Here is a 23,444-nt window from a genome sequence, read left to right on the forward strand (position 1 = left end):
ATCTCACAACATGAATGAATCTGGAGGGCATTATGCTGAGTGAAGTAAGTCAATCACAAAAGCACAAATATTATATGAGACCACTATTATAAAAACCCAAGATTTACATGCAGAAAGAAATAACCTTTGATGATGTCAGTGGAGGGGAGGGGTGGGGAGGGGAAATCACTAACTAGATAGTAGACAAATTTTAACTTTGGTTAAGGGAATGACAATACACAGTATAGGGAAAGTCAGTACAACTTGACCAAGGCAGAGTCATAGAAGCTTCCTCGATACATCTAAAAACTTTGATGGACTGAGTTACTGGGGACCGTGGTCTCGGGGGGACATCTAGGTCAATTGGCATAACATAGTTCATAAAGAAAATGTTCTGTGTCCTACTTTGGTGAGTAGCTTCTGGGGTCATAAAAGCTTGTGGGCTGCCATCTATACTTCTGTTGGTCCCATCTCATCTGGAACAAAGGAGACTGGAAAAAAGCAAAGGCAGAAGGAAAATACAAGTCAAAGGATTAATAGACCACTTGAACCACAGCCTCCACCATCCTGAGCTCAGAAGAACTAGATGGTGCCCAGCTACCACCACTGACGGCTCTGACAAGGATCATAGTAGAGGGTCCCGGACAGAGCGGGAGAAAAATCTAGAACAAAATTCATACTCATGAAAACAAGACCAGACCGACTGGTCTGACAGAAAGAAGCTGGAGGAACTATGGCCCCTGGGCACCGTGCTATGAGAACTGAAGCCACTCCTTTCAGCTAAAGATGAGACAGGCCTCTAAAACAAGCAGTAACACAAGTGAGGAACATGATTCTTAATCAAGTAGATGAGACTAAATGGGCAACACCTGCCCAAAAGCAAAGACAAGAAGGCAGGGAGAGGCAGGAAGACTGGGCTAATGAACACGGGGAATCCAGGGTAGCACGGTGGAGAGTGTTGACACATTGTGGGCATTGCAACCAATGTCACAAAGCAATTTGTACATAAATTTTTGAAGGAGAAACTAGTTTTCTCTGTAAACTTTCACCTAAAGCACAATAAAAAAAAATTTTTTAAAGCCATACAAGCTCATTGTCAGATACTTTAAGTGTGTGTAAATAAGAGCATGCAAATCAGCTACCATCTAATACCCAGAGATCAGCCATGGTGACGTTTTTGGTCAGCCTTGATTTTCACTCTTGCACTGCCCCTTACCAACCTGACACCTCTTTGAATGTTGCCTCCCATCCGAGAACTAGCAATAATACCTACCTTAAGAACTAAATGTAAAATGAAGGAGACGGTATGCAAAATCTTTGGCAAATAATAGATCCCAATTAAATATAAGTTCACTCAGTGATGCCATTGAAAGGCATAGGAGGTGAGTGGGTAGTAGGGAAAAAAAAATCTCTGTTCCTCCCCCCCCCCCGCCCCGTTTTAAGTTTTGCCATTAAATTCCTTTGAAACAGGTAAAATAGAGACAGAAAACAGATCAGTGGCTGTCCGGGACTAGCAATGAAAGATGGGTGGATCACAAAGGGGCAAGAGGAAATTTTGGAGATGTTCAAACTGTTCTATATCTTGATTGTGATGATTGCTGTACACCTGGATTGTCAGAACTCATAAAACTATACACTAAAAGGGTAATTTTATTGTATATAAATTATACTTAAATGGCTTTTTAAAGAATTTAATACAAAGTTTTAAATCTCTTCATTGATTTTGAATTGGCCCTTCCAGTTCCTCTCAGCCTTCCCCCTCCAGCTCACTTCTTTTCTAGACACTTGAGGCTTTTTACCTTCCTGATGGCATTTTCAGTGCTTACTTAGCTCTCCTGTAAATTGTTTCCTGTCTCCCAATTTAACTGCATATTTTATTTCCATCTTTTGAATTGACACTCTGTTGGGCTAATCTCAGCTGTGCTCAGAGAACGAAATGTAGGGCTGCTTCACTTGTTCTTCTTGTGCCAGTAGAGGTCTGATCAGGGCAACTAGTTAATTATAATGAGTGAGATAGGAGAAAAAGTTGATCCTGAGTCCTTGTATCAGTGGTTAAATAGAAGTCCTTTAGAATCTTCTGGATTGTTCCTTCTGCCGTGAACAAAGGACTTGGAATAGTGGGTGGTTATTAAGGGGTACTGGGTTTCTGTTCAGGTGGGTAAAAAAAAAAAATAGTGGCGGTGATTACACAGCATGGTGCATGTTGTAATCAAGGTCACTGAACTGTACACATAGAAGCAGTTGAAATGGAAAATGTTTTCTTATATATTATATAAAAAAATTTTAAAAAGGAGATAGGGAAGAATGAAGGAAAAAAATGGTTTATAGTATTATAAAGGCTTTGGAAACCACGTCTACTCCAGATTTATAATAAGTCTTTATTATATATAAAATTGTGCTGAAAACATTGGAAGATTGACACTGTAAAGAATGAGTGAACATGGGTTGGCTTTTCCATTTGGTCTGTCTGTAATACTCATTTGCTACACAGTTAATGAACAGATATAATACATGAGGGCTACATTGCATATGGAAAGAGTATGGACTTTTGAATCTCAGTCCATCTGTTATTAGCCGAGAGATCTCACCCAAGTTAACTAAGCTTTCTGACTGAGCCTCTGTATCCTCACCTATGAAGACTAGATGGTAATACCTACTTTCCAAGATTGTTGTAAAACTTTAATAAAGGATGTTTAGAGCCTAACAGTGCCTGCCTGGCACATAGTAGATGCTCAGTAAATGTTAGCTACAATTACAGTTTAAAAGCCACTAGAGACTAAGTTGCTTGTACCAGAAAAACAGAGATGAATAACACAGAGTATCTGCCCCCAAAGGCACTTACATTTTAATGGGCAAGGTAAATCTATATATAAATAATTGTCATAGATTGAATTGTGTCCCCCCAAAATATGTGTCAACTTGGTTAGGCCATGATTCCCAGTATTGTGTGGTTGTTCCCCACTTTTGTGACTGTAATTTTATTTAAAGAGAATTAGCGTGGGCTTATAACACCCTTACCCAGGTCATGTCCCTGATCCAACGTAAAGGGAGTTTCCCTGGGGTGTGGCCTGCACCACCTTTTATCTCTCAAGAGATAAAAAGGAAAGGAAAGTGAGAACAGAGAGATGGGGGGACCTCATACCACCAAGAAAGCAGTGCTGGGAGCAGAGCCTGTCCTTCAGACCCAGGGTCCCCGCATAGAGGAGCTCTTCATCCAGGGGATGATTGTCAAGGAGACTGATAGAGAAAAGTCTTCCACTAGAGGTGATGGCCTGAATTTGGCCTACTAGACTATGAGAAAATAAATTTCTCTTTGTTAAAGCCATCCACTTGTAGTATTTCTGTTACAGCAGCACTGGATGACTAAGACGACAACTATAAATAACTATCAAGATAGTTATAAAGCATTGTGTGGTTAATGGCTCAAGAGGAGTATATGAAAAGTACTTTGGGAAAGCAGAGAAAACCAGAAATGCTTTGAAGGAAGTGTGTAACTCTGACAGGGAGAGATTCAGTGAAGTCCAATATAAGTCACCACATGAGTTGTCCATCCTGCAGGAAACCTTCAGTGACCCTCCACACCAATAGAAAAGATACCTTGGCTTTCAGGGTCTCCTACCGTGGTCCCAGCTTACCTTTCACAAACACTTGTGTCCCTGCGTAAGCTAGGTATTAGGGCAGGGCTGTAAGAAGGCCTGGTTTCTGCTCTCAAGGAGCTCACTGATCAATGTCCGAGACAGAATTGTAAACAAATTATTTCGATACCTTATAATAAGCCCGATGTAGAGGCTAGTGAAGGTTCAAAAAAAGATCAGCTGTCTTCTATTACCATTACTTCATAAAAGAAAAATAGTATTTTAACACCACACAAGTAGGATGGACATAATCTCAGAAAAAAAGGACATAACCTATCTGCTAATAATTTTTGCTTTATGAATTGATACATGATCCTTTTTCTCTTTTTGCAGTAGACTGGTGACTTTTTGTCACTGACCACATTGGTACACAAGCCTCTTTCTCAACCAGGAGCAATATTGCCCTCTAGGAGACATTTGGCAATGTCTACTCTGCCCTATAGGGTCGCTGTGAGTTGGAATTGACTCAACGACAGTGGGTTTGGTTTTGGTTTGGAGACATTTTTGGCTATCACAATTTGGAGGCTACTACTACTTAGTTTTTTTTTTACTAGCATCTAGTGGGTAGAGGCCAGGTATACTGCAAAATGTTTAGGATGCCCCCTAAAGAATTATCTGACCCAGAATGTCAAGTAGTGCCAAGGTTGAGAAAGCCCTACCTTAGACACATTGTTTTCTTTTCACGCCATACCTTTGTGCAGCTCCGTTCAGCTGGAATATCTTCCTATTCTATAATCTTCACCTGTAAAAGCTCTGACCATTCTTTAAGACTTAAGATAGCTGCTACTTTTTTTTTAATGAAACCTTTTGTGATTGTGCCAGTGAAAATTAATCTTTGCTCAAACATCTAATGAACTTTATTTGAAAATACTTGTCATGTTATTTGTATGTGGTGTGTATGTAAAATACCTATAATATTATTTCCAAAGAAGTGTATAAACTTCAGGAAGACATTGTTTTTATATCACCTATAATGATTAGGGAAACCCTGGTGGCGTAGTGGTTAAGCACTAGGGCTGCTAACCAAAGGGTAGGCAGTTCGAATCTGCCAGGCGCTCCTTGGAAACTCTACGGGGCAGTTGTACTCTTTCATATAAGGTCGCTATGAGTCGGAATCGACTAGATGGCACTGGGTTTGGTTTTGGGGTTTTATAATGATTAGGGAGCCCTGGTGGTGCAGTGTTTAAGAGATCGGCTGCTAACCAAAAGGTTGGCAGTTCCAGTCCCCCAGCCGCTCCTTGGAAGCGCTATGGGGCAGCTCTGCTCTGTCCTGTAGGGCTGATATGAGTCGGAATCGACTCGATGGTAGCAGGTTTGGGTTTTTGTTTTTGTTTTTTTTAGTAACGATGAGCTTAATGCCTTGTACATAGGACACATACACTAGATAACTGAGTAAATTAATATGGACTTTTAAAAATGATAGTACAATGAAATTTTCTGAAAGAGATCATAAAATAGAAAGGAGATTGTGGTCAAAAACCAGTAGACATTAGAACCTATAGAATATACCCTCGTCAACCCATAGTTAACTAGCAACTAGGTGCTAGACTGTACTTAAAAAGGTAAAAAAAAAAAAAGGGTACCGATCTTATAATCCCCATTTTTGGCTGGCGCTTACGATAACCTCACCTCTATTTTCTTGAATGATTTTCTGTCCCCACCATCAACTCTCTTTTTTATAACACTATATTGTGAGGAAGAAATATAGTTTATTTTAATACAAATATTAAAAATTAAAGAATTTTTACCCATATATCTTGTACTTTTGAAGATTTTGACATTGGTACACACAATAGGGATACTGACAAGATCAGCTCTGCATATACCGTATTTACATAAATAGATTTTATGTTTTTGTTCTGTTTTTAATTAAGCACGAGTTTCAATATTGTTTTAGGTGCAAAATTTCCAATCAAATGGACAGCTCCTGAGGCTGCACTGTATGGTCGATTTACAATAAAGTCTGATGTATGGTCCTTTGGAATTCTACAGACAGAACTAGTAACAAAGGGCAGAGTGCCATATCCAGGTAAGTTTGCATTCCATTAGCTCTTGGTTATCCTATCAGTGACTTTAACCGGGGGTGATTAGGAGCAAGAATGGGGGGGGGGGCGGTTATTTCTTTCCTCTCTGTCTTTTTCTGTTTTTTAATTATTTGGCATTAGGTGGACACAGCCAGTGACAGCCACAGATAGGGCAGGCACGTGAAATGTGTCTCAAGTTCCCCTCAGCGTTCTCCCATAGGACATTATCCAAAAGGGCCTTTTATCTCTACTAATCTATTAGTAAATATCCTGGGCCACCGCCCCCCCACACCAATAATTGTTCATTTTTGTTAGTGTGACTGGTGTATTTTGTAAATACATGTTTTCTTCGATAGAATATTTTCTTTTGAGAAGAACTCTTTCACTTTTTATTTCTCCTAGCACAGCATATTTACAGATCATTAAGAAATTTATCTGCCATTAATAGAGAAAAACAATAAACATGTTTTCCTCTCAAAAATAAGAGATATTTTTTAGCTTCTAGGGTAAGGAAATTTGAAATTTGAAATTCAGCTACAATTGGTATTTTTTTATTCTTATACTTCTCAAACTTTTCCCTAAAGTTATCCGTAGTAGTTGAAGAGTGAAAGCATATAAAACCCAATCTTCCAGAAAAATGTTATGCTAAATCTATAGTTTTGCGTATTATTTAGCATATCCTTCCTCCTTAAATACCACCAGCTTTGAATCTGATGTCATCAAGTTTTATCACTTGCTGATACTCAACATTCAAGTTCCCCTCGATGATGATTTACCATCACGTTTTCTGGTACTACTCCTACCTTAATTCGTGGTCATTTTAATATAAGTTTTGGTTTTCCATTACTGTCCTCTTTAAAGCTTGGTTATTGTCCTCCAGTGATCTTATCTGCCACCCTACCTAAGCCAGTCTTCCCGTGTTCATGCCCTAAACCAGTAGCTGCAGACCTTCCGTAATCTGATGTTTATGCATCTAATCTCTGACCGCTTCTTCCCATCTTGCCAGCCAACCCAACCCAAGTAATTTCTTGACACCACCAGGATCATCAATTTGTTGATTCTGTTATGGTTTTATGTCCCTCATTCCTTTCATGAAACCCTCCATTCCTTAACCACTTTAAAGTCTTTGGTCAAGCAGTATAATCATTCCTTGCATTTATGCTTGCCCTTTGTTGTCATGAGGTGCCCTGGAGTTGATTTCGACTCATAGCGACCCCATGTGACTGAGTAGAACTGCCCTTTATCCTTATTTCATCATTCTTGCTTAGCAGAATCACATAACTAATTAAATCCGACTCTGCCTACTCCACACCTGTACTCATGTTGCTAAACATGGCTGAAGACAAAAAATACAACCGTGTTAAGTAGTTTCACTTTAAATTTTTAACCATGAGGAACTTCCAGTTTTAGCCATGATGGAATGGCTAGTATCCAACTTACTATCCCACTACAAACAACTGCAAAAATTAAAATCTGTAAAACAACTGCTTTGGCATTGTACAGCAAACATAGAGGGTTGCAGTCCTTGAGACAGGGCAAGCACATGAGATGGACCCTACATTTACCTCAGCTTTCTCCCTGAAGGCATTTTCTAGACAGTATAGGGCACTAAAGCCCAAGAGGAAAATAGCAGTCTCACTGGGCAAATGAGACAGAGATCTGTGTTCAGCGCTGCCAGGGTGCTGAGATCTGGAGAGCAGAGCCCCAGAGAGGAAGGAGTGCAAAATTTTGCTTAAAAATTACCCTCAGCGGGAGGGAGGTGGAAGGGAGGGGTTAATGGTGATGGAAAAATCACATTGATTAAGGGTAGGGTTGCACAGCCGATTATTGTAATTGCTGTCCATAAGTTGTACACCTGTAGAAAGTTGAATTGACAAAGGTTGTATGATAGATATATTTATAACAACAAAGTACATTTATGTATATTTAAATATATATATTTATATATATATATAAAAGAGCTGCTGAGGCTGCTTATGTACAACCAAACACTTCATGGGATTTGATTCCTTGGTTTGGAAGTTTAGGGTCATGGTTTCATGGGACATCCCAGTTAATTGGCTTAATAATGTGTTTAGTGCTTCTGTTCTACCACCTAGTTCATTTTGTAGTGCCTGTGGTCTTAAAAGCTTACAGGCTGCCATCCAAGGCACGGCAGTTGGTCTGTATTCACCCAGAGCAACAGAGGGAAAAGGAGCATCAGGAATAGGAGGATGATATGGAATGTGTGGCTAACTGCCTCCATGAACAACTGCCCCCTTTGCCACGAGACCTGAAGAACTGGATGGTGCCCAGCTACCATTACTGAATATTTTTATCGACGATTCTGTGGAAGAATCTTGATCAAAGGGGGGAAAATGCAAAACAGAATTGCAAATTATCATGGACTCTAGATTTTGTGGAGCCATGGGGGCTAGATGAACTCCTGAAACTATTGCCCTGAGATAATCTTTAAACCATAAACAAAAAATATCCCCTGAAGTCATCTTAAAACCAAACAATAGTTTAGTTTAATTAGTAAAAAAGGCCTGCCTTGAGCATTAATGCTCTTTTAAGAGCTATCTATACACAGATTGACAGCACCACCTCAAAAGATTAGATAGCAATCTTACAGGGAGTGCGTTTATATTAATGAGGGAGGAATAACTTAGCAAAGGAGGGTGAGAATGGTCGTACAACTCTGAGAACGTGGTCAATGTCAGTAAATTGTACATGTAGAAACTTTTGAATTGGTATATGTTTTGGTCTGTATATTCTCAACAACAACAACAATAAATAAAATTCAGGGGGAAAAATAGATTAAAGTCACCACATAAAGCCCCCCTACCCCACCGCCCCCCCCCCCCCAAAATTCCCCTCAGGTCCTTGGTTAACTCCTAATGTGTACGTGCACAGGGTGAGACTCTAGGAGGCCTAACAGAGAATAGCCACCAGGAGGCTCGAGGGTGGGGCAGAGTTCACAAGCTGCAGAGTGCTGGGGTGTTCTTGTCCAGCCAAAGTGGTGAGACCTTGGTGCATAGACTTTTTTTAGACCCCCAGAAAGGCCATGCTCTAGGAAAAAAGGAAAAACTAAAATAGACTTTCAAGAACAAAATCTACAATCAAGCTTTGACAAGATCTAGGTGATGTGCTAGTTATTTAATTCCCTGATGGAATAAAACTTAGCATTCTTTAGAGAAAAATAACATGATCCAGGTAATCTACAATGTGTGATTTATGTTTAGAACAAAATAAAAAACTACTAGACACTGAAGAAGAGGGGAGATAACTTACCATCAAGAGTTAAGTCAGTAGTAGCAGATCAAGATGATCAAGATCTTGCAGTTAGCAGGCAAGGACTTTATCAATATTTAAATAGAAGAAAAGTTTGTCAAAGGAGATGAAAAATGGAGAATATCAGCAGAATTGGAATCTGTAAAGAATCAAATGGAAATTCTGGAACTGCAAAGCACAGTATATGAAATTAAGAACTCATTAGATGGACACATCAGAAGATAAGATTAGTGGATTCAAAGACACGTTAATAGAAAACATCCAAAGTAATGCACAGAGAAAAAAGGATGGAAAAAAATCTATAACTAATAAGAGTCTATAATATCTAAATATATACCAGACTTCTCCAACTTAACAAAAAGACAGATAACCCAGTCAAAACCTGGGCAAATGATATGAACAAACACATCACCAAAGAAAATAGTCAATTGCCAACAGACATATGAAAAGATGCTCAATGTAATTAACCATCAGAAAAATGCAAATCAAAACCACAATGAGATACCATTTCACTCCCAGTAGGATGGCCGAGATTTTTTTCAAAAAAGGAAAAGTGTTGGAAGGAATGTGGAGAAATTGGAACCCTTACCCATTGCTGGTAGGAATGCAAAATGGTATAGTTGTGGAAAACAGTGTGGCAGTTTCTCAAAAGAGGTATGCCATATGACCCAGCAATTCCACTCCTAGGTATATACCGTAGGGATCTCCTGGTAGTGACATGAACAGACATGCACACCCATATTCATCACAGCACTATTCACAATATCAAAAAGATGGAAACAGCCTAAGCGCCCATCAACGAATGAATAGATAAGTAAATAGAGTACATACATGCAGTAGAATACTACTCGGAGATAAAGAAAAATGAGCTCCTAAAACATCATGGAACAGAAGAGGTCATTATGTTGAACAAAATAAGTCAGTCACAAAAACAAAAACATATTGTATATTCTCACTTTTATGAAATTACACGGACAAGTAAATAACACAGAAAGTAATGATCATTAGTGGTTACTAGGGTTGGGAGGAGGGGGATTCACTCTCTACGTAGTTAACCCACTGCCATCAAATTGATTTCAACTCATAGTGACCCCAGAGGGTTTCCAAAGCTGTAAACCTCTATGGAAGCAGACTGCCACATCTTTCTCCTGTGGAGCTGCTGGTAGTTTCAAACTGCCAACCTTTCAGTTAGCACTCAATCATTTTAACCACTGTGCCACAAGGGTTTGTTGTTTTTGGTGACAGGAAAGTTAACACCAAACAAGGGTAAAGTGTACAGTTTAATGAAGGTAAACGATGTCATTAAAAAGTACACAAGAAAAAGCACCTGTTGGTAATTGCTACAGCTTACATAATTTTGAAACAATAGTAAAAACCAAAAACATGCAGGTAAATAAGTATGTATGTGTATGGGTACGTATATATGTGTGTGTCTATATAGGTGTGTGCGTATGTATATATATCTATGTGACGCTATGTACATTGTCTTAGTCATCTAGTGCTGCTATAACAAAAATACCACAAGTAGATGGCTTTAATAAGAGAAATTTATTTCTTCACAGTAACGTAGACTAAAAGTCCAAATTCAGGGCGTCAGCTCCGGGGAACTTTTTCTCTCTGTCAGCCTTCTCATCAATCTTCCCCCAGACTAGGAGCTTCTACGTGCAGGGACTGGACCCCGGGTTCAACTCTGCTCCTGGCACTGCTTTCTTGGGGGTATGAGGTCCCCGATTCTCTGCTTGCTTCCCTCTCTTTTTATCTCTTTTAAGATAAAAGGTGTTGTAGGCCACACCCCAGAGAAACTCCCTTTACATTGGGTCAGGGATATGACCTGAGCAAGGTTGTTATATCCCACCCTAATCTTCTTTAACCATAGGCAGAGATTATGATTTATAACGGACAGGAAAGTCACAAAATGGAGGACAGCCACACAATATTGGGAATCATGGCCTAACCAAGTTGACACATATTTTGGGGGTACACAATTCAATCCATGACACACATATATTCATATATATAATAAAGCACATAAGGGACACAGTTACTCATACTTCTTAGACATAATCAATCACCTGGTGGGATTGGGTTTCTGTTGTACATTTTAGTTTGGTGAGTAGAGTCTGGGGTCTTCAAAGCTTGTGAGCAGCCATGTAAGGTACAATTATTGGTCTCTACTCGTCTGGAGCAAAAAAGAAAGAAGGAAACCAAAGATTCAAAGACGAAACTAGTCTACAGGACAAACAGTCTACACAAACCATGGCCTCGTCAACCCTTAGGCCAGAAGAACTAGATGGTGCCTTACTACCATTACCAACCATTCTAATCAGGGCCCCAATAGATGGACTCTAATGAACCAGAAACCAAACCCTTTGCCGTCGAGTCGATTCCAACTCATAGCAACCCAATAGGACAGAGTAGAACTGCCCGTTAGGGCTTTCGAGGAGTTGTTGGATTCCAACTGCTGACCTTTTGGTTAGATACTGTAGCTCTTAACCACTGCACCACCAGGGCTCTAGATCCTAATAGCATGAGAAAAAAAAATTGCAACAGAACCTTAAATTAAAAAACAAAAAACAGACCTGCTGGACTGATTGCAACTACAGGACTCCCCAAGACTGTTGCCTTGAGATAGTCTTTAAACCTTGAATGAAACTACCCTCTGAGGTCACCTGGTAGCTAAAGGACAAATTGATTCTAAAAATAATGATTATCTTCTGTAAGTACTGTGCTCCTTTAAAAAATCACCTGCATGAAACCAGTCAACAATTACTTTAAAACAAAGATGGGAAGTTAAGGGGACAGGGAAACTAAATTAATGGAAACAGAAAAGCCAGAACAGAAATAATGAGAATGTTCACGCAATGTGAAGAATGTAACCAATGTCATTGAACAACTGTCGTAGAAATTGTTGAATGGGAACCTAAACTGCTGTGTAAATTTTTACCAAAAATACTTTTATATTATTATAAGTAAATAAAAAATTTTTACAAGCAGCCAGAGGGAGGAGCAACAGTTGCTTCGCAGGAGCAAGAGTTAGACTGACAGCTAACTTTTCGACAGGATGTGGAAGTGAGAAAAATGAAATGATGTCTTTAAAGTGCTGGGGGAAAAGCTGTTGATTTAGCATCCTATGTTCTTGATAAATGAAGGGAAAATAAAGATACTCTCAGATTTTTTTTTAAATCTAAAGAATTTGTAACGAAGGAACCTACAAGAAACACGAAAGGGAATTCTTCAAGCTGAAAGGAAATGATCTTATATGGAAGCACAGAACTGCCGAAAGGAATGAGAAGCACCAGCTGGAGTAAATATAAATGAATATTGACTATTTGAAACGCTATCAATAAAAATGTCTTAGCAAATTTATAACGTATATAAAAGTAAACTATGACAACAGGGAGTAAGAAAGCAACTGGTAAACTGTTCTCAATTTCTTTCATTGTTTGGGAAGTGGTAAAAGTACTTAAAAGTATAATAAGTCAAAGGACAATATTGTAAGGTCAAGGATAGGTACTAAACGAATCATAAAAGAGCTTAAACTAAAAGCACTACTGAGGAGAGACACAAAAAGGAATAATAAAAAAAATACCTGATTAATAAAAATGAAAGGAATAAGGAACAGATGAGGCCATTACTATCTAAAAAATAAGATGGTAGAGTTAAACCAGCTGTATGCATAATTGGAATCCTTGGGTGGAGCAAATGGTTAACACAGTTGGCTGCTAACCAAAAAGTTCATGGTTCAAGTCCACTCAGGCACCTCACAAGAAAGGCCTGATAATCTGCTTACGAAAAACCAGCCATTGAAAACCCTGTGGAGCACGGTTCTACTCTGACACACATGGGGTCGCCATGAGTTAACAACAACTGGTTTTGGTTTTATACCCATAATGACATTACACGTAAATGCACTAAACACTCTAGTTAAAAGACGGAGGAGTGGGCCTTAAACACACACACAAATGGTAAAATGCTATTTATAAGAGACACATTTTAATTATAAACCTATTGCCATTGAGTCAATTCCAACTTACAGCTGCCTTATAGGACAAAGTAGAACTGCCCCATAAGGTTTCCAAGGCTGTTAATCTTTACAGAAGCAAACTGCCACATCTTTCTCCTGCAGAGTGGCTGATGGGTTCAAACTGCCAACTTTTCAGTTAGCAACCAAGCACTTTAACCATTTCACCACCAGGGCTCCTTATTTTAAGTATAATAACACAAAAAGGTTGAAATTAAAAGGATGGAAAAAATACACTATACCAATGCTAACCCAAAGAAAGCCTGTTTGGGGGAGGAGAGGGTGTCACACTCTAGATAGTAGAGACTTATTATTTTTGGTGATAGGTAAAGTGGCACCAAAAGTGGGTGTAGTGAGCATAGCTTGACCAAAGTAAATGGTGTCGCTGAGAAGCACTCAAGAGAAAAGGATACTTGTACTAAAGAATCTGACACATATAATTTGGCAAAAACTCCAACAAAGACCAAAAAGAGTGTTTGGTCACACGTGTACATGTACTGAAATCGAGGTATACGGATAGGTACATATGTGTGCGCAGACAGAAGTGTCTGTATATACGTGTAACTACAGATATGTATGTACAGGCACATATAGAAGACACAACTACAGATACTGCTCAGACATAATCAAACACCTTCCAAGAGGCAGGGCCAAGATTGCGGAGTAGTGAGACACTTCCAGTGGTCCCTCTTACAACAAAGACCTGAAAACACAAGCAAATTGATTATATATGACAATCTAGGAGCCCTAAACATCAAAGGCAAAGTTGAGAATTGGACTGAGTGGCAGGGGGAGGAAGAGACGGTTCAGAAGCAGCAAGGAGTTGCCAGATCTGACCCAGTAGGAACCAACACCCTGCAGGCCAGATCAGCTGGTGTGCACAGCGAGGCAAGCAGTGGCGTTTGGGTCGCATTTTCTACATCAGGAGAAACTGAGTGGTGGAGAGTACTCAAATATCCAGAACCAGTGAAAAGTAGCGCTTAATCAGCAAAAGATAAGTACATGCATCTAACATACTGCACGAGTCAAAAAACACCCCATTTAGGAAGAACCTGTCTCCTATTTACCTACTTCCTCCCAGCACTGCACCGGATCGTGGGCCAGCTTCAGCGATTACCGATTGCTGCTCCCCTGGGCCGGAAGTAGGACCCATCACACGCTCTGAGTCATTCTCCCGGCCTTGGTGAGAGAACACATTAACAGGAGAAAATAATCTGCCAGCTCCCCTAGGCGAGGAACTCAGGGCAGGCATAGCTCCTTTGCCTAGGCACAGGCATAAGGGGTCCATGGACTTTGAACGCCTTTCACCCCTGCATAGACTTGTGTGGGCCCATTTCAGCAGTGTAGGCCCTCTTTGACACAGTGTGATAGGGTATATACCTGAAGCCTAACTTCTCTGTATCAGTTGTATGGTGGAGTGGCAGGTTCGTGACATTTGACACCACTCTGTCCGTTAAGCAAGGGCCTCACCTAGCCACAACAGGATTCTGAGAACTGGTGGCTGCACCTGTGCCACCTAGCCAACTGCAACAGGGGTCCAGGAATAAGTCGTGGGTCCCCGTCCTTATAGCCAACAGCATTGGGTGTCCATAGTCCAGCTGCAAAACCCACCAACCTGTGCACTCTAGGAAACAGGGACATGCTTTCCTCCCAGACACGCAGGGGCAGCTGTCAGCCCCCCACCTTGCTCAGCACGTGACCCCTCTACAGCAGCCAAATACCTGAGCCTACTCCAATCACCCCTGCCCCTCTAGGACTGTAGGTGAGAGCCTGCACCACACACTTGGTGACCGATGAGCTGGACATCTGAGTTGAATCCACACAAGAAAATGGACTCTTGGGCCTACATACCTAGTGATCTAACCACCTGGTGACAGGATGTTAGAGCTTCAGAAATGCCAGTACTCAAACTAGCTCACACAAGCAGCCTATCTGGGTATATCAAAACAAAACAAGAAGCTAGGACACAGTAAACAAACATAAAATAAATCAACATAATAACTTATTGATGGCTTAGAGACAACAGTTAATATCAGATCATGTAAAGAGGCAGAACATGATGCCTTCAGCAAGCTCCCGAAACAATCAGGAAATCTTCCAGAGGAAGATAACTTCTTGGAATTACCGGAGGTAGAATACAAAAAATAAATATACAGAACTCTTCAAGAGATAAGGCAAAACGCAGAACAAGCCAAGGGACACCCAGACAAAACAATAGAGGAACTTAAGAAGATGATAGAAGAGCATAATGACAATTTTAATAGGCTGCAAGAATCCATAGACAGCAAACAGAAATCCAGAAAATTAACAATAAAAATTCAGAATTAGATATTTCAATAGAAAGTCATAGGAGCAGAACTGAGGCAATGAAAGTCAGAATTAGTAAGATTGAAGATAAAACACTTGACACCAACTTATTCGAGGAAAAACCAGATAAAAGAATTAAAAAAATAAGCCATAAGAATTATGTAGGACTCTATCGAGGCATAACTTATGAGTGATTGGAGTACCGGAACAGGGAAGGATAACAGAAAATACAGAGAGAATTGAAGATTTGTTGGCAGAAAACTTGCCTGATAATCATGAAAGATGAGAAGATATCTATCCAAGATGCTCATCGAACTCCACACAATGTAGATCCCAAATGAAAGTCACCAAAACATAAACTTGCCAAAACCAAAGATAAAGAGAATTTTAAGAGCGGCCAGGGATAAACGAAAAGTTACCTACAAAGGAGAGTCAATAAGAGTAAGCTCAGACTACTAGCAGAGACCATGCAGGCAAGAAGGTAATGGGATGACTTATAGAAAGCCTTGAAGGGAAAAATTGCCAGCCAAGAATTATATATTCAGCAAGACTCTCTCAAATATGGTGAAATTAGGACATTTCTAAATAAACAGAAATTTAGGGAATCTGCAAAAACCAAACCAAAATTACAGGAAATACTATAGGGAGTCCTCTGGTTAGAAAATAACATCAGATAACAACCCAGGAGTAGAACACAGGACAGAGCAAACAGATACAAACCCAGATAGGGAAGTCGCAAAAGTAAATCAAAGCTAAGTCGCTGAAAATAGGGAAACAGAGACAGCAATATGTAAAAGATGACAACATTAAAACAAAAAAGAGGGACTGGAAAATGTAGTCATAAATTTTTCACATGAAGGGAATATAAAGAAATAAAAGATTTGTTTAAACTTAGAAAAATAAGGGTAAATATTAAGGTAACCACAAAGGAAACTAACAATCGTACATATCAAAATAAAAAAGAAAAACTCAGCAAATACAAAATCAACAACAATGAAAAAGATGAAAAGAAAGATGACTCAGCACAGAAAATGAAGTGAAACAAACTGTCAGCAACACGAACACCTTCCAAGACTGGTTTTCTAGGTTTGAAGGCTTAGGATCTTAAGTCTTACGGGACAACTCGGTCAATTGGCATAATATGGTTCACGAAGTTCTTGTTCTACATCCTGTTTTGGTGAGTAGTGTCAGGCGTCTTAAATGCTGTGAGTGGCCATCTAGGATACAGCTTTTGGTCTCTACTCATCAGGAGCAAAGGAGAAGGAAGTCAAAGTCTTAGAGAAAAAAATATGCTAACAATCTACACGAGCCATGGCCTCATCTACCCTGAGACCAGAAGAAAGCCAGACTAACTGGACCAGCTGAGACCAGAGCATCGCCTGAAACTGTCTTCTTGAGACACTCTTTAAACCTTGACCAGAACTTTCCCTTGACATCACCTTTTAGTGAGACAACAGAGTGGCACACAAAGAATATTACTCATAAATACGGAGCTCTACTAAAAAACCATCTGTATGAGACCAAAAGGTCAATAATTGCTCTAAAGCAAAGATGAGAATTTAAGGGGGCAGTGAAACTAGACTGTTGGAGATGGAACAACCAGAACAAAGAGAATGTTGACACATTGTGAAAAATGTAACTAATGTCACTGAACAATTTATATAGAAATTGTCAAATGGAACCTAATTTACTGTGTAAACTTTCACCAGAAACACAGCTATATATGTAAAGCCTGTTTAACAGTAGACATTAAGGGAAGAATATTACTGGACACAAAGAGGAACATTTCATAATGTCAAAGGGGCAGTTCAACATGGAAACACAAAGATCAAACGTTTGTTCCTGACTACATAGCTTCAACTCATAGAAAACAAAAATTAATAGGATTGAGATGTTCTAGTTATTCAGATGAGTCAGAATATAAACAATTTGTAGACTGCCAGTTTTTTAAAAGAACTAGAAGATATATAAACAGAATTGTCTTCAGTGATTTCAAGAGGATTCTGAAAGAACTTTACACATGTAGCAAAAAACCATCAGCTACAGTGTGGCCTCACAGCAGGCCATCCGTTTCAAAGCAGCAGCAATCTGTTTACTAGTCTTATTTTGGGACAGTAACAAAGCTTGGCAGATTCAAACAGGTACGCAGTGTTTAAATTTTTTGATAGAGTGCTAAGTATTTATCATGTGATTTTAAGTATGGACAATCTTAGAATTGATCTCCTTCTCTTCTGGGGCATAGAGGAGAGAAACCTGACTTTCTGCTGTGCTAAGAACATTGTAGTATCTTATTTTGAAGGTCAGAAATTTCCTTAATAATTAGTTCACTTTAGGATAACTTCTCATCCTGAAGGTATAGAGTACTTCTACTAGTACATTTCTGCCATATTTTAATTTCATAACTATTGGCATAAAATAATAGTTCTGATTATCAAATTTTGATAATTAGAAGTTACTTTTGTCAGGTTTAGGCCTATTTAGATTAATCTTAACGATCAATTAAAATAATAGAAAAGCATAACATAAAGGTTATGAACAAAAGAGTGAAAAATAAAAGTACCTCCATTATAGTAAATCGTCATTGACTGTTAATTCCCTTGCTGCTCTTTGCTTGTCCCTGACAACATCTGATTATATTTCTGTGGTTGTAAAATGTACTAGATTTCACTTATAAGGATGATACTACCCACTTACATGAAGATTTCAAGTATTGGGCCCCAAAGTAATAGTCACGTAGTTTCCTTTTGTAGTAAATATGTATTTCTCAGAACATGTCATAACTAAAAATACAAGTAGTGATTTAACCCCATTACATTGGCTTGAGGGAATCATAGTCAATGAAAAAAATCATTGATGGTTGATTCAAGATTGTGGGAGAGAGGAGGAGTGGCTCTGACTTGTTGACAGGCAGCAAAGTTGGTGTGGGAGATGGGAAGAGTGGGGTTGAGGCCTCCATGATAACAGTATAGGAAAGAAAATTTTGGTGGCCCGTGATAACATAGGGTAAGATGCCGATGAGCAGGGGGAATGGGGAAAATTACAAAAGAATAAAGAGGGAACTTTTTCAGGAAGGTGACTCGATACAAAGTTATATGGTTAGTATATTTGGGAAAGCAGGACTAGGACTCTGTTCTGAATTCCTGCTTGAAAGTTCTTTCAGACACTGTCTTGCCACCCTTCCTCATTAGTCCAATTTTGGTTTTCGTAAGTCTTTCTTGATATACTTTGCCTTTTAAAATTTATGGCTTCTAACCACCCTCGTAGCTACAAGCACCTCTGCACAAGTCTATCCTAAGGCCTAAAAGAGGTTAGAAAAATCCCCGGTGGAAAAGCGCCAGGATGATCCTGCCCCCTCCACACAGTGAGCCCTGAGTCACCCACAGCCACAGTTCCACGGACACACAAAGAGGGTACGCAGCAGGCACTTGGTGTGTGTGGCTTAGTCGAGGACACATTCAGCCAGAGCAGTCTTAGATAAGTGCATCCAAAGCAGCCCTGGAATGCAAAATGTGAAGTGTCTGGACAGCAGTGGCAGGAACACAGAACCTGGACCGCTCCACATACAAGGCAGTACAAGCGATGAAAGGGTTGTTCACATACCCTCTTCGGGCCACAACTTCTTCACATATAAAAGTAAAAGCCGTCATTTTACTCATGAGGCTGTCTTAGGATCAGATGAGATAAATTGTTTGAGCCAGTGTTTTGGCTTAAAAATATTAAGGGAATTTGGATTTTGTTCTTTAATCAATGTTTTTTTTAATAAAAAAAAGATTACTGCTTTGTTGAAAGAATCATTTCACTAAACCAACTTACTACGAATCAGCTAGTGGCTGGGAGGTTTGTCCTGTTTCGCTGGTGCTGGTGGTTGTGGTCACTGTTTTTAACGTTTGAATCTCGTGTGTTAGGTATGGTGAACCGGGAAGTGCTGGAACAGGTGGAACGTGGATATAGGATGCCTTGTCCTCAGGGCTGTCCAGAGTCCCTGCATGAATTGATGAATCTTTGCTGGAAGAAGGACCCTGATGAAAGGCCAACATTTGAATATATTCAGTCTTTCTTGGAAGACTACTTCACTGCTACAGAGCCACAGTACCAGCCAGGAGAAAATTTATAAGTAACCTGTTTTATATGCACAAATCTGCCAAAATGGAAAGAACTTGCGTAGAGTTCCTCACTTATGTACAGGAGTCAAAAGAAGAAAACCTTTTTTACTCTGCATGTTTTTTATGGTAAACTGGAATTCCAGACATGGTTGCACAAAACCACTTTTGTTTTCTCCCCAAGTGTTAAACTCTAAAGTACCAATGATGAATTCCCAGTTTATTTCAGGGTCCAAAGAAAGTATAGCTGAGACCTTGACGACAGTGCGAATGACAGCATGACAGTGAAGAACAGCAAGGCTACTGTTTCTTCCCCACCTCAGAATTGTTTAGGGAAATTATCATTATAGACAGAACTTGGGAGACAAAAAGTTATAAAAAAAAAAAAAACCCGTTGCCATCAAGTCAATTCTGACTAATAGCAACGCCATAGGACAGGGTAGAACTGCCCCATAGGGTTTCCAGAGAGCAGCTGGTGGATTTGAACTGCTGACCTTTTGGTTAGCCAACTGAGTTCTTAACCACTACGCCACCAGGGCTCCATACCGTAATAAAACCTAAAATTAAGTAATTTCATGGGACCAAACAATTCTATTCCAGTTTTTAAAAATTTCTTGCATCCATTATTCTCAAAAGTTTTTTCTAAGTTGAACAGTTAATATGCAGCTTTAATATATGCCTTGTTTTGCATGGAAATGGGCCAAGTTTTACAGAAGCAAAAAGGAATATAAACAGCATCTAAAACTTGATTAAATGTTAGACCTCAGCAGTGGAATTTGAAAGTATAATACATTGTGTTAATACTCATATTCATGGAATGGAAAGTAGAATAAGAAAATGTTCACTTTAATATTTTCTGAATAGTTCAATTTAGAATCATGAAGGTAATTAAAAAGTGAGCTGACCTTTTATAAGGTTGCATGGATTGAAACAAACAAAAGCCGATATATAACTGAAATTTTACTACCCAACCCAAGGGGGAAACTTTCAATCTTTAGATAGCATGAAAAATAAGACCCACCATTTTAAACACTCCTTTTAAAAAAAAAAAAAAAAAGACTTGGTACTGTGAGATGTTGCTAATATGCCCGTATGGTGATGGGTGCCACAGATACAAACAGCACTAGATCAGGGACTTGGATGCACTTTTGCTCTTACTGAATATAAACTAACAGAGAGGAAAATGTATTTAAAAGAAGTATGAGGAAAGTTTTACAGGTTGAGGGATGGAATGGAAGGTTTAATGTTGATATCATAGAGTGATAAAATGGCTTTGCTGGCATTCAGAGCTCCTCATTTATGTTTTAAGACTAAGAGTTACAAGGTAAAAATATAGAACTAACTTTTCCTAATGTTTACACTGAGTGTTACATCCTCAAAATAGTGGAGTTTTCACACTTACTACAGTGATACAGCTTTTACTCAGCATTTTTAGAACTCCAGTTTTCAAATTCCTGTTTGAATCTACATTCACTTTTTAAATATGCTTACTGGTGGCCATTTTTTCCCTTTTAGGATATAGTTGGTTTGGGGAAGAAAACTGACTCAGTAACAGATAGTTTTTGCCCATTTAAAGTGCAGAAGTGAAACAAAGACTGATTTTTATGACTAACTCAGAAAGAAATTCCAACATAGAATTTGAATAATAGCATTACTGGTTTCAGTGACCAGCAAAGGAAGAACTGAGTCTGATAAATAAAAGTTTGATACTTATGTTTTTAAATATTCTATTTTATAGTCACACTTAAATAAAGCAATAACATCTGGTCCCCATATTTTAGGAATGTAATTTTTATCTGCCATCACTTACCTGATTTAATCATAAAATTGAAAATTCTGTGCCATGGTATTTATGTTGAAACTCAGACCATTTTAAAATGTGACAAATGAATTCCGTGCACGTTGGCAGCAATTCTGGTACTAAAAATTGTGGTCGTTTCTTACGTTTACATAACCTGCTTAGTATTGAATCCCTCTACCAAGAGGATCTTCCTCAGGAGAGTGGCCATCATTATTTACCCTTAACATCTACAGCGTGTGACGTCAGATTTTTAAAGGGCTTTATGTGAATTGATATCATTTTTCTAAGCATTTTAAAAAAGGTGACAAAATTATGTTTATGTACTAATGCTGTTAAGAAAAATAAGCCATGAAAAGTTGATGGTGTTCATTAGGTTTGAAATGAATGGCACAGTTCCTTGTAATAACAATTGTGTAGTAAGGAAATAAAACACTAACTTACGTGTATTGCGTTTAAGTGGTTATGTATTTTTAAATTGCCAAGAAAAATAAACAACTTTGTACATTTGAAGATTTTTTTGAACAGCTTTTCATCTCCAATATCTTAATGTGGAACTTAACCCTTACCAAAAATGGAAGTTGGCAAAAAAAAACCTTCTAGCACACTTTTTTAAATGAATAATGGTAGCCTAAAACTTAATATTTTTATAAAGTATTGTAATATTGTTTTGTGGATAACTGAAATAAAAATTCTCATTGAATGCACTTATTTATCTTTTTAGTTGCTATTCATACTTTCTCATCCCATTAAACCTGTTGCTGTCGAGTGGATTCTGACAACCCTATAGGACAGGGTAGAACTGCCCCAAAGGGTTTCCAAGGACTGGCTGGTGGATTTGAACTGCCAGCCTTTTAGTTAGCAGCTGAGCTCTTAACCACTGTGGCACCGGGCCTCCCTTTCTCATCAGCATCTTAAAAATTGGAATTAAACCAGAGTATATTATGAATTCTTATTTTTCCGTTGATAAAAATGTTCAGTTGTTTCTAGTTAAATCAGTTCTTTATTAAATTTAGAACATTATTGAACTCATTCTGTGTGGTTAATATTCCATGTCAGGTGAGTGATATTTTTCAGTTTTTTTAAGTTATACCAGCAACTACAGTTAGTGTATTATATAGAGAAACCTAAGTGATTTGGGTCAAGCTATTCACGGAGATTCTAAGTGAAAGATACAAGATTGAATGACCACTTTTGATATTAACATTTAATTTTTGAGAAATGTATGGGCCTTAATTCTGTGTGTGTGCGTTTTACACCTCTTCTGTTATAAGTATAATGAAAATAAAATGATCTAATACTAAATTATGAATGACTAACCAAAATCATTTGCTGTTTTCAATAAGGTAATAGTATTGCCTTTTAATAGTATATCATCTAGAATTGTTGCTACCCTAATTTTTCTTGATGACTTCATAAAAATAACATTTAATCATTAGACACTTCATTTAATAAACATTATTTTTATACATTGTAGTAACAGTTCCTCAATGTAAGAATGTTTTTCTAGTTTTTGCCTTTTAATTTTGTGTGTAATTTTTTGACATTTAAGTTGTACATTTGTATGTTGTCAAATCTATTTGATGCTTTTCTGTTTTACACTTGATTTGGATGTTATTTGGGAATAAAATGTGATGTAAGGATCTAGCACGATTTTTTTTTTCCCCCCATATAATCTTCCCACCACCTTTTATTGATTAGTCTATTCCCACCCCATTGGTTTGGGTTCCTTCCTTTCATTATGCATATATCTACATCTGTGTGTTTTGTCCAGTTGACTTGTCATTTCTTCCATCAGCATAACACTGTTTCAATTATTATCACATTATAATGTATTTTAATCACCAAGAGGGTAAGTTTACTCTTCCTTTTTTTAAGCTTGGTATTCTGGAAAACTCTTCCTGAAGTTTAGACTTTATTTTTCAAGTTACCAAAAAATTCAACTGAGGCTTTGGTTGGGATTGCATTATACTTATAATTTGTAAGAATTATCATCTTTCAAGTTAGTCCTCCCATCCCATTTATGAAATCATCACTTAGAGCTCTTAAGAAGTTCTCAGAGTCTGTTCCCTATGGAGTTGGAAGATGAGTCTTTTGTCTGACTACATGGCTCTAAGGATACCATCCCAGAGCTGCTAGACACTACGTTTCCACTTTGTTACAAAGGAAGGCAATCTACAGAGATGAGGAAGTGTGTGTACCAGTGGCATTTATTTCTCTAAAATCAATTTCTCCTTTGTATCAGTAGAAAATAGGAAACGCTTATTAATAGATGTAATGTCTCAATTTTGATTATAGATATAAATT

At 38.5% G+C, this 23,444-nt stretch overlaps 1 protein-coding gene across 2 annotated transcripts in view; it reads left to right on the forward strand.

The window, feature by feature from the left end:
* Positions 1 to 21,586, forward strand: part of YES1 (YES proto-oncogene 1, Src family tyrosine kinase) — a 116,652-nt gene extending 95,066 nt beyond the window's left edge. For both annotated transcript variants that reach the window (XM_064294700.1, XM_003406378.4), the window contains exons 11-12: positions 5,512 to 5,643; positions 19,145 to 21,586. In XM_064294700.1, coding sequence (XP_064150770.1) covers positions 5,512 to 5,643; positions 19,145 to 19,353 — 341 coding nt within the window. In that variant the 3' untranslated portion in view covers positions 19,354 to 21,586. The remainder of the gene's footprint in view (positions 1 to 5,511; positions 5,644 to 19,144) is intronic.
* Positions 21,587 to 23,444: the final 1,858 nt, after the last annotated feature.

This window comes from Loxodonta africana, chromosome 11, assembly GCF_030014295.1.
Source record: "Loxodonta africana isolate mLoxAfr1 chromosome 11, mLoxAfr1.hap2, whole genome shotgun sequence".
Classification (NCBI taxonomy): domain Eukaryota; kingdom Metazoa; phylum Chordata; class Mammalia; order Proboscidea; family Elephantidae; genus Loxodonta; species Loxodonta africana.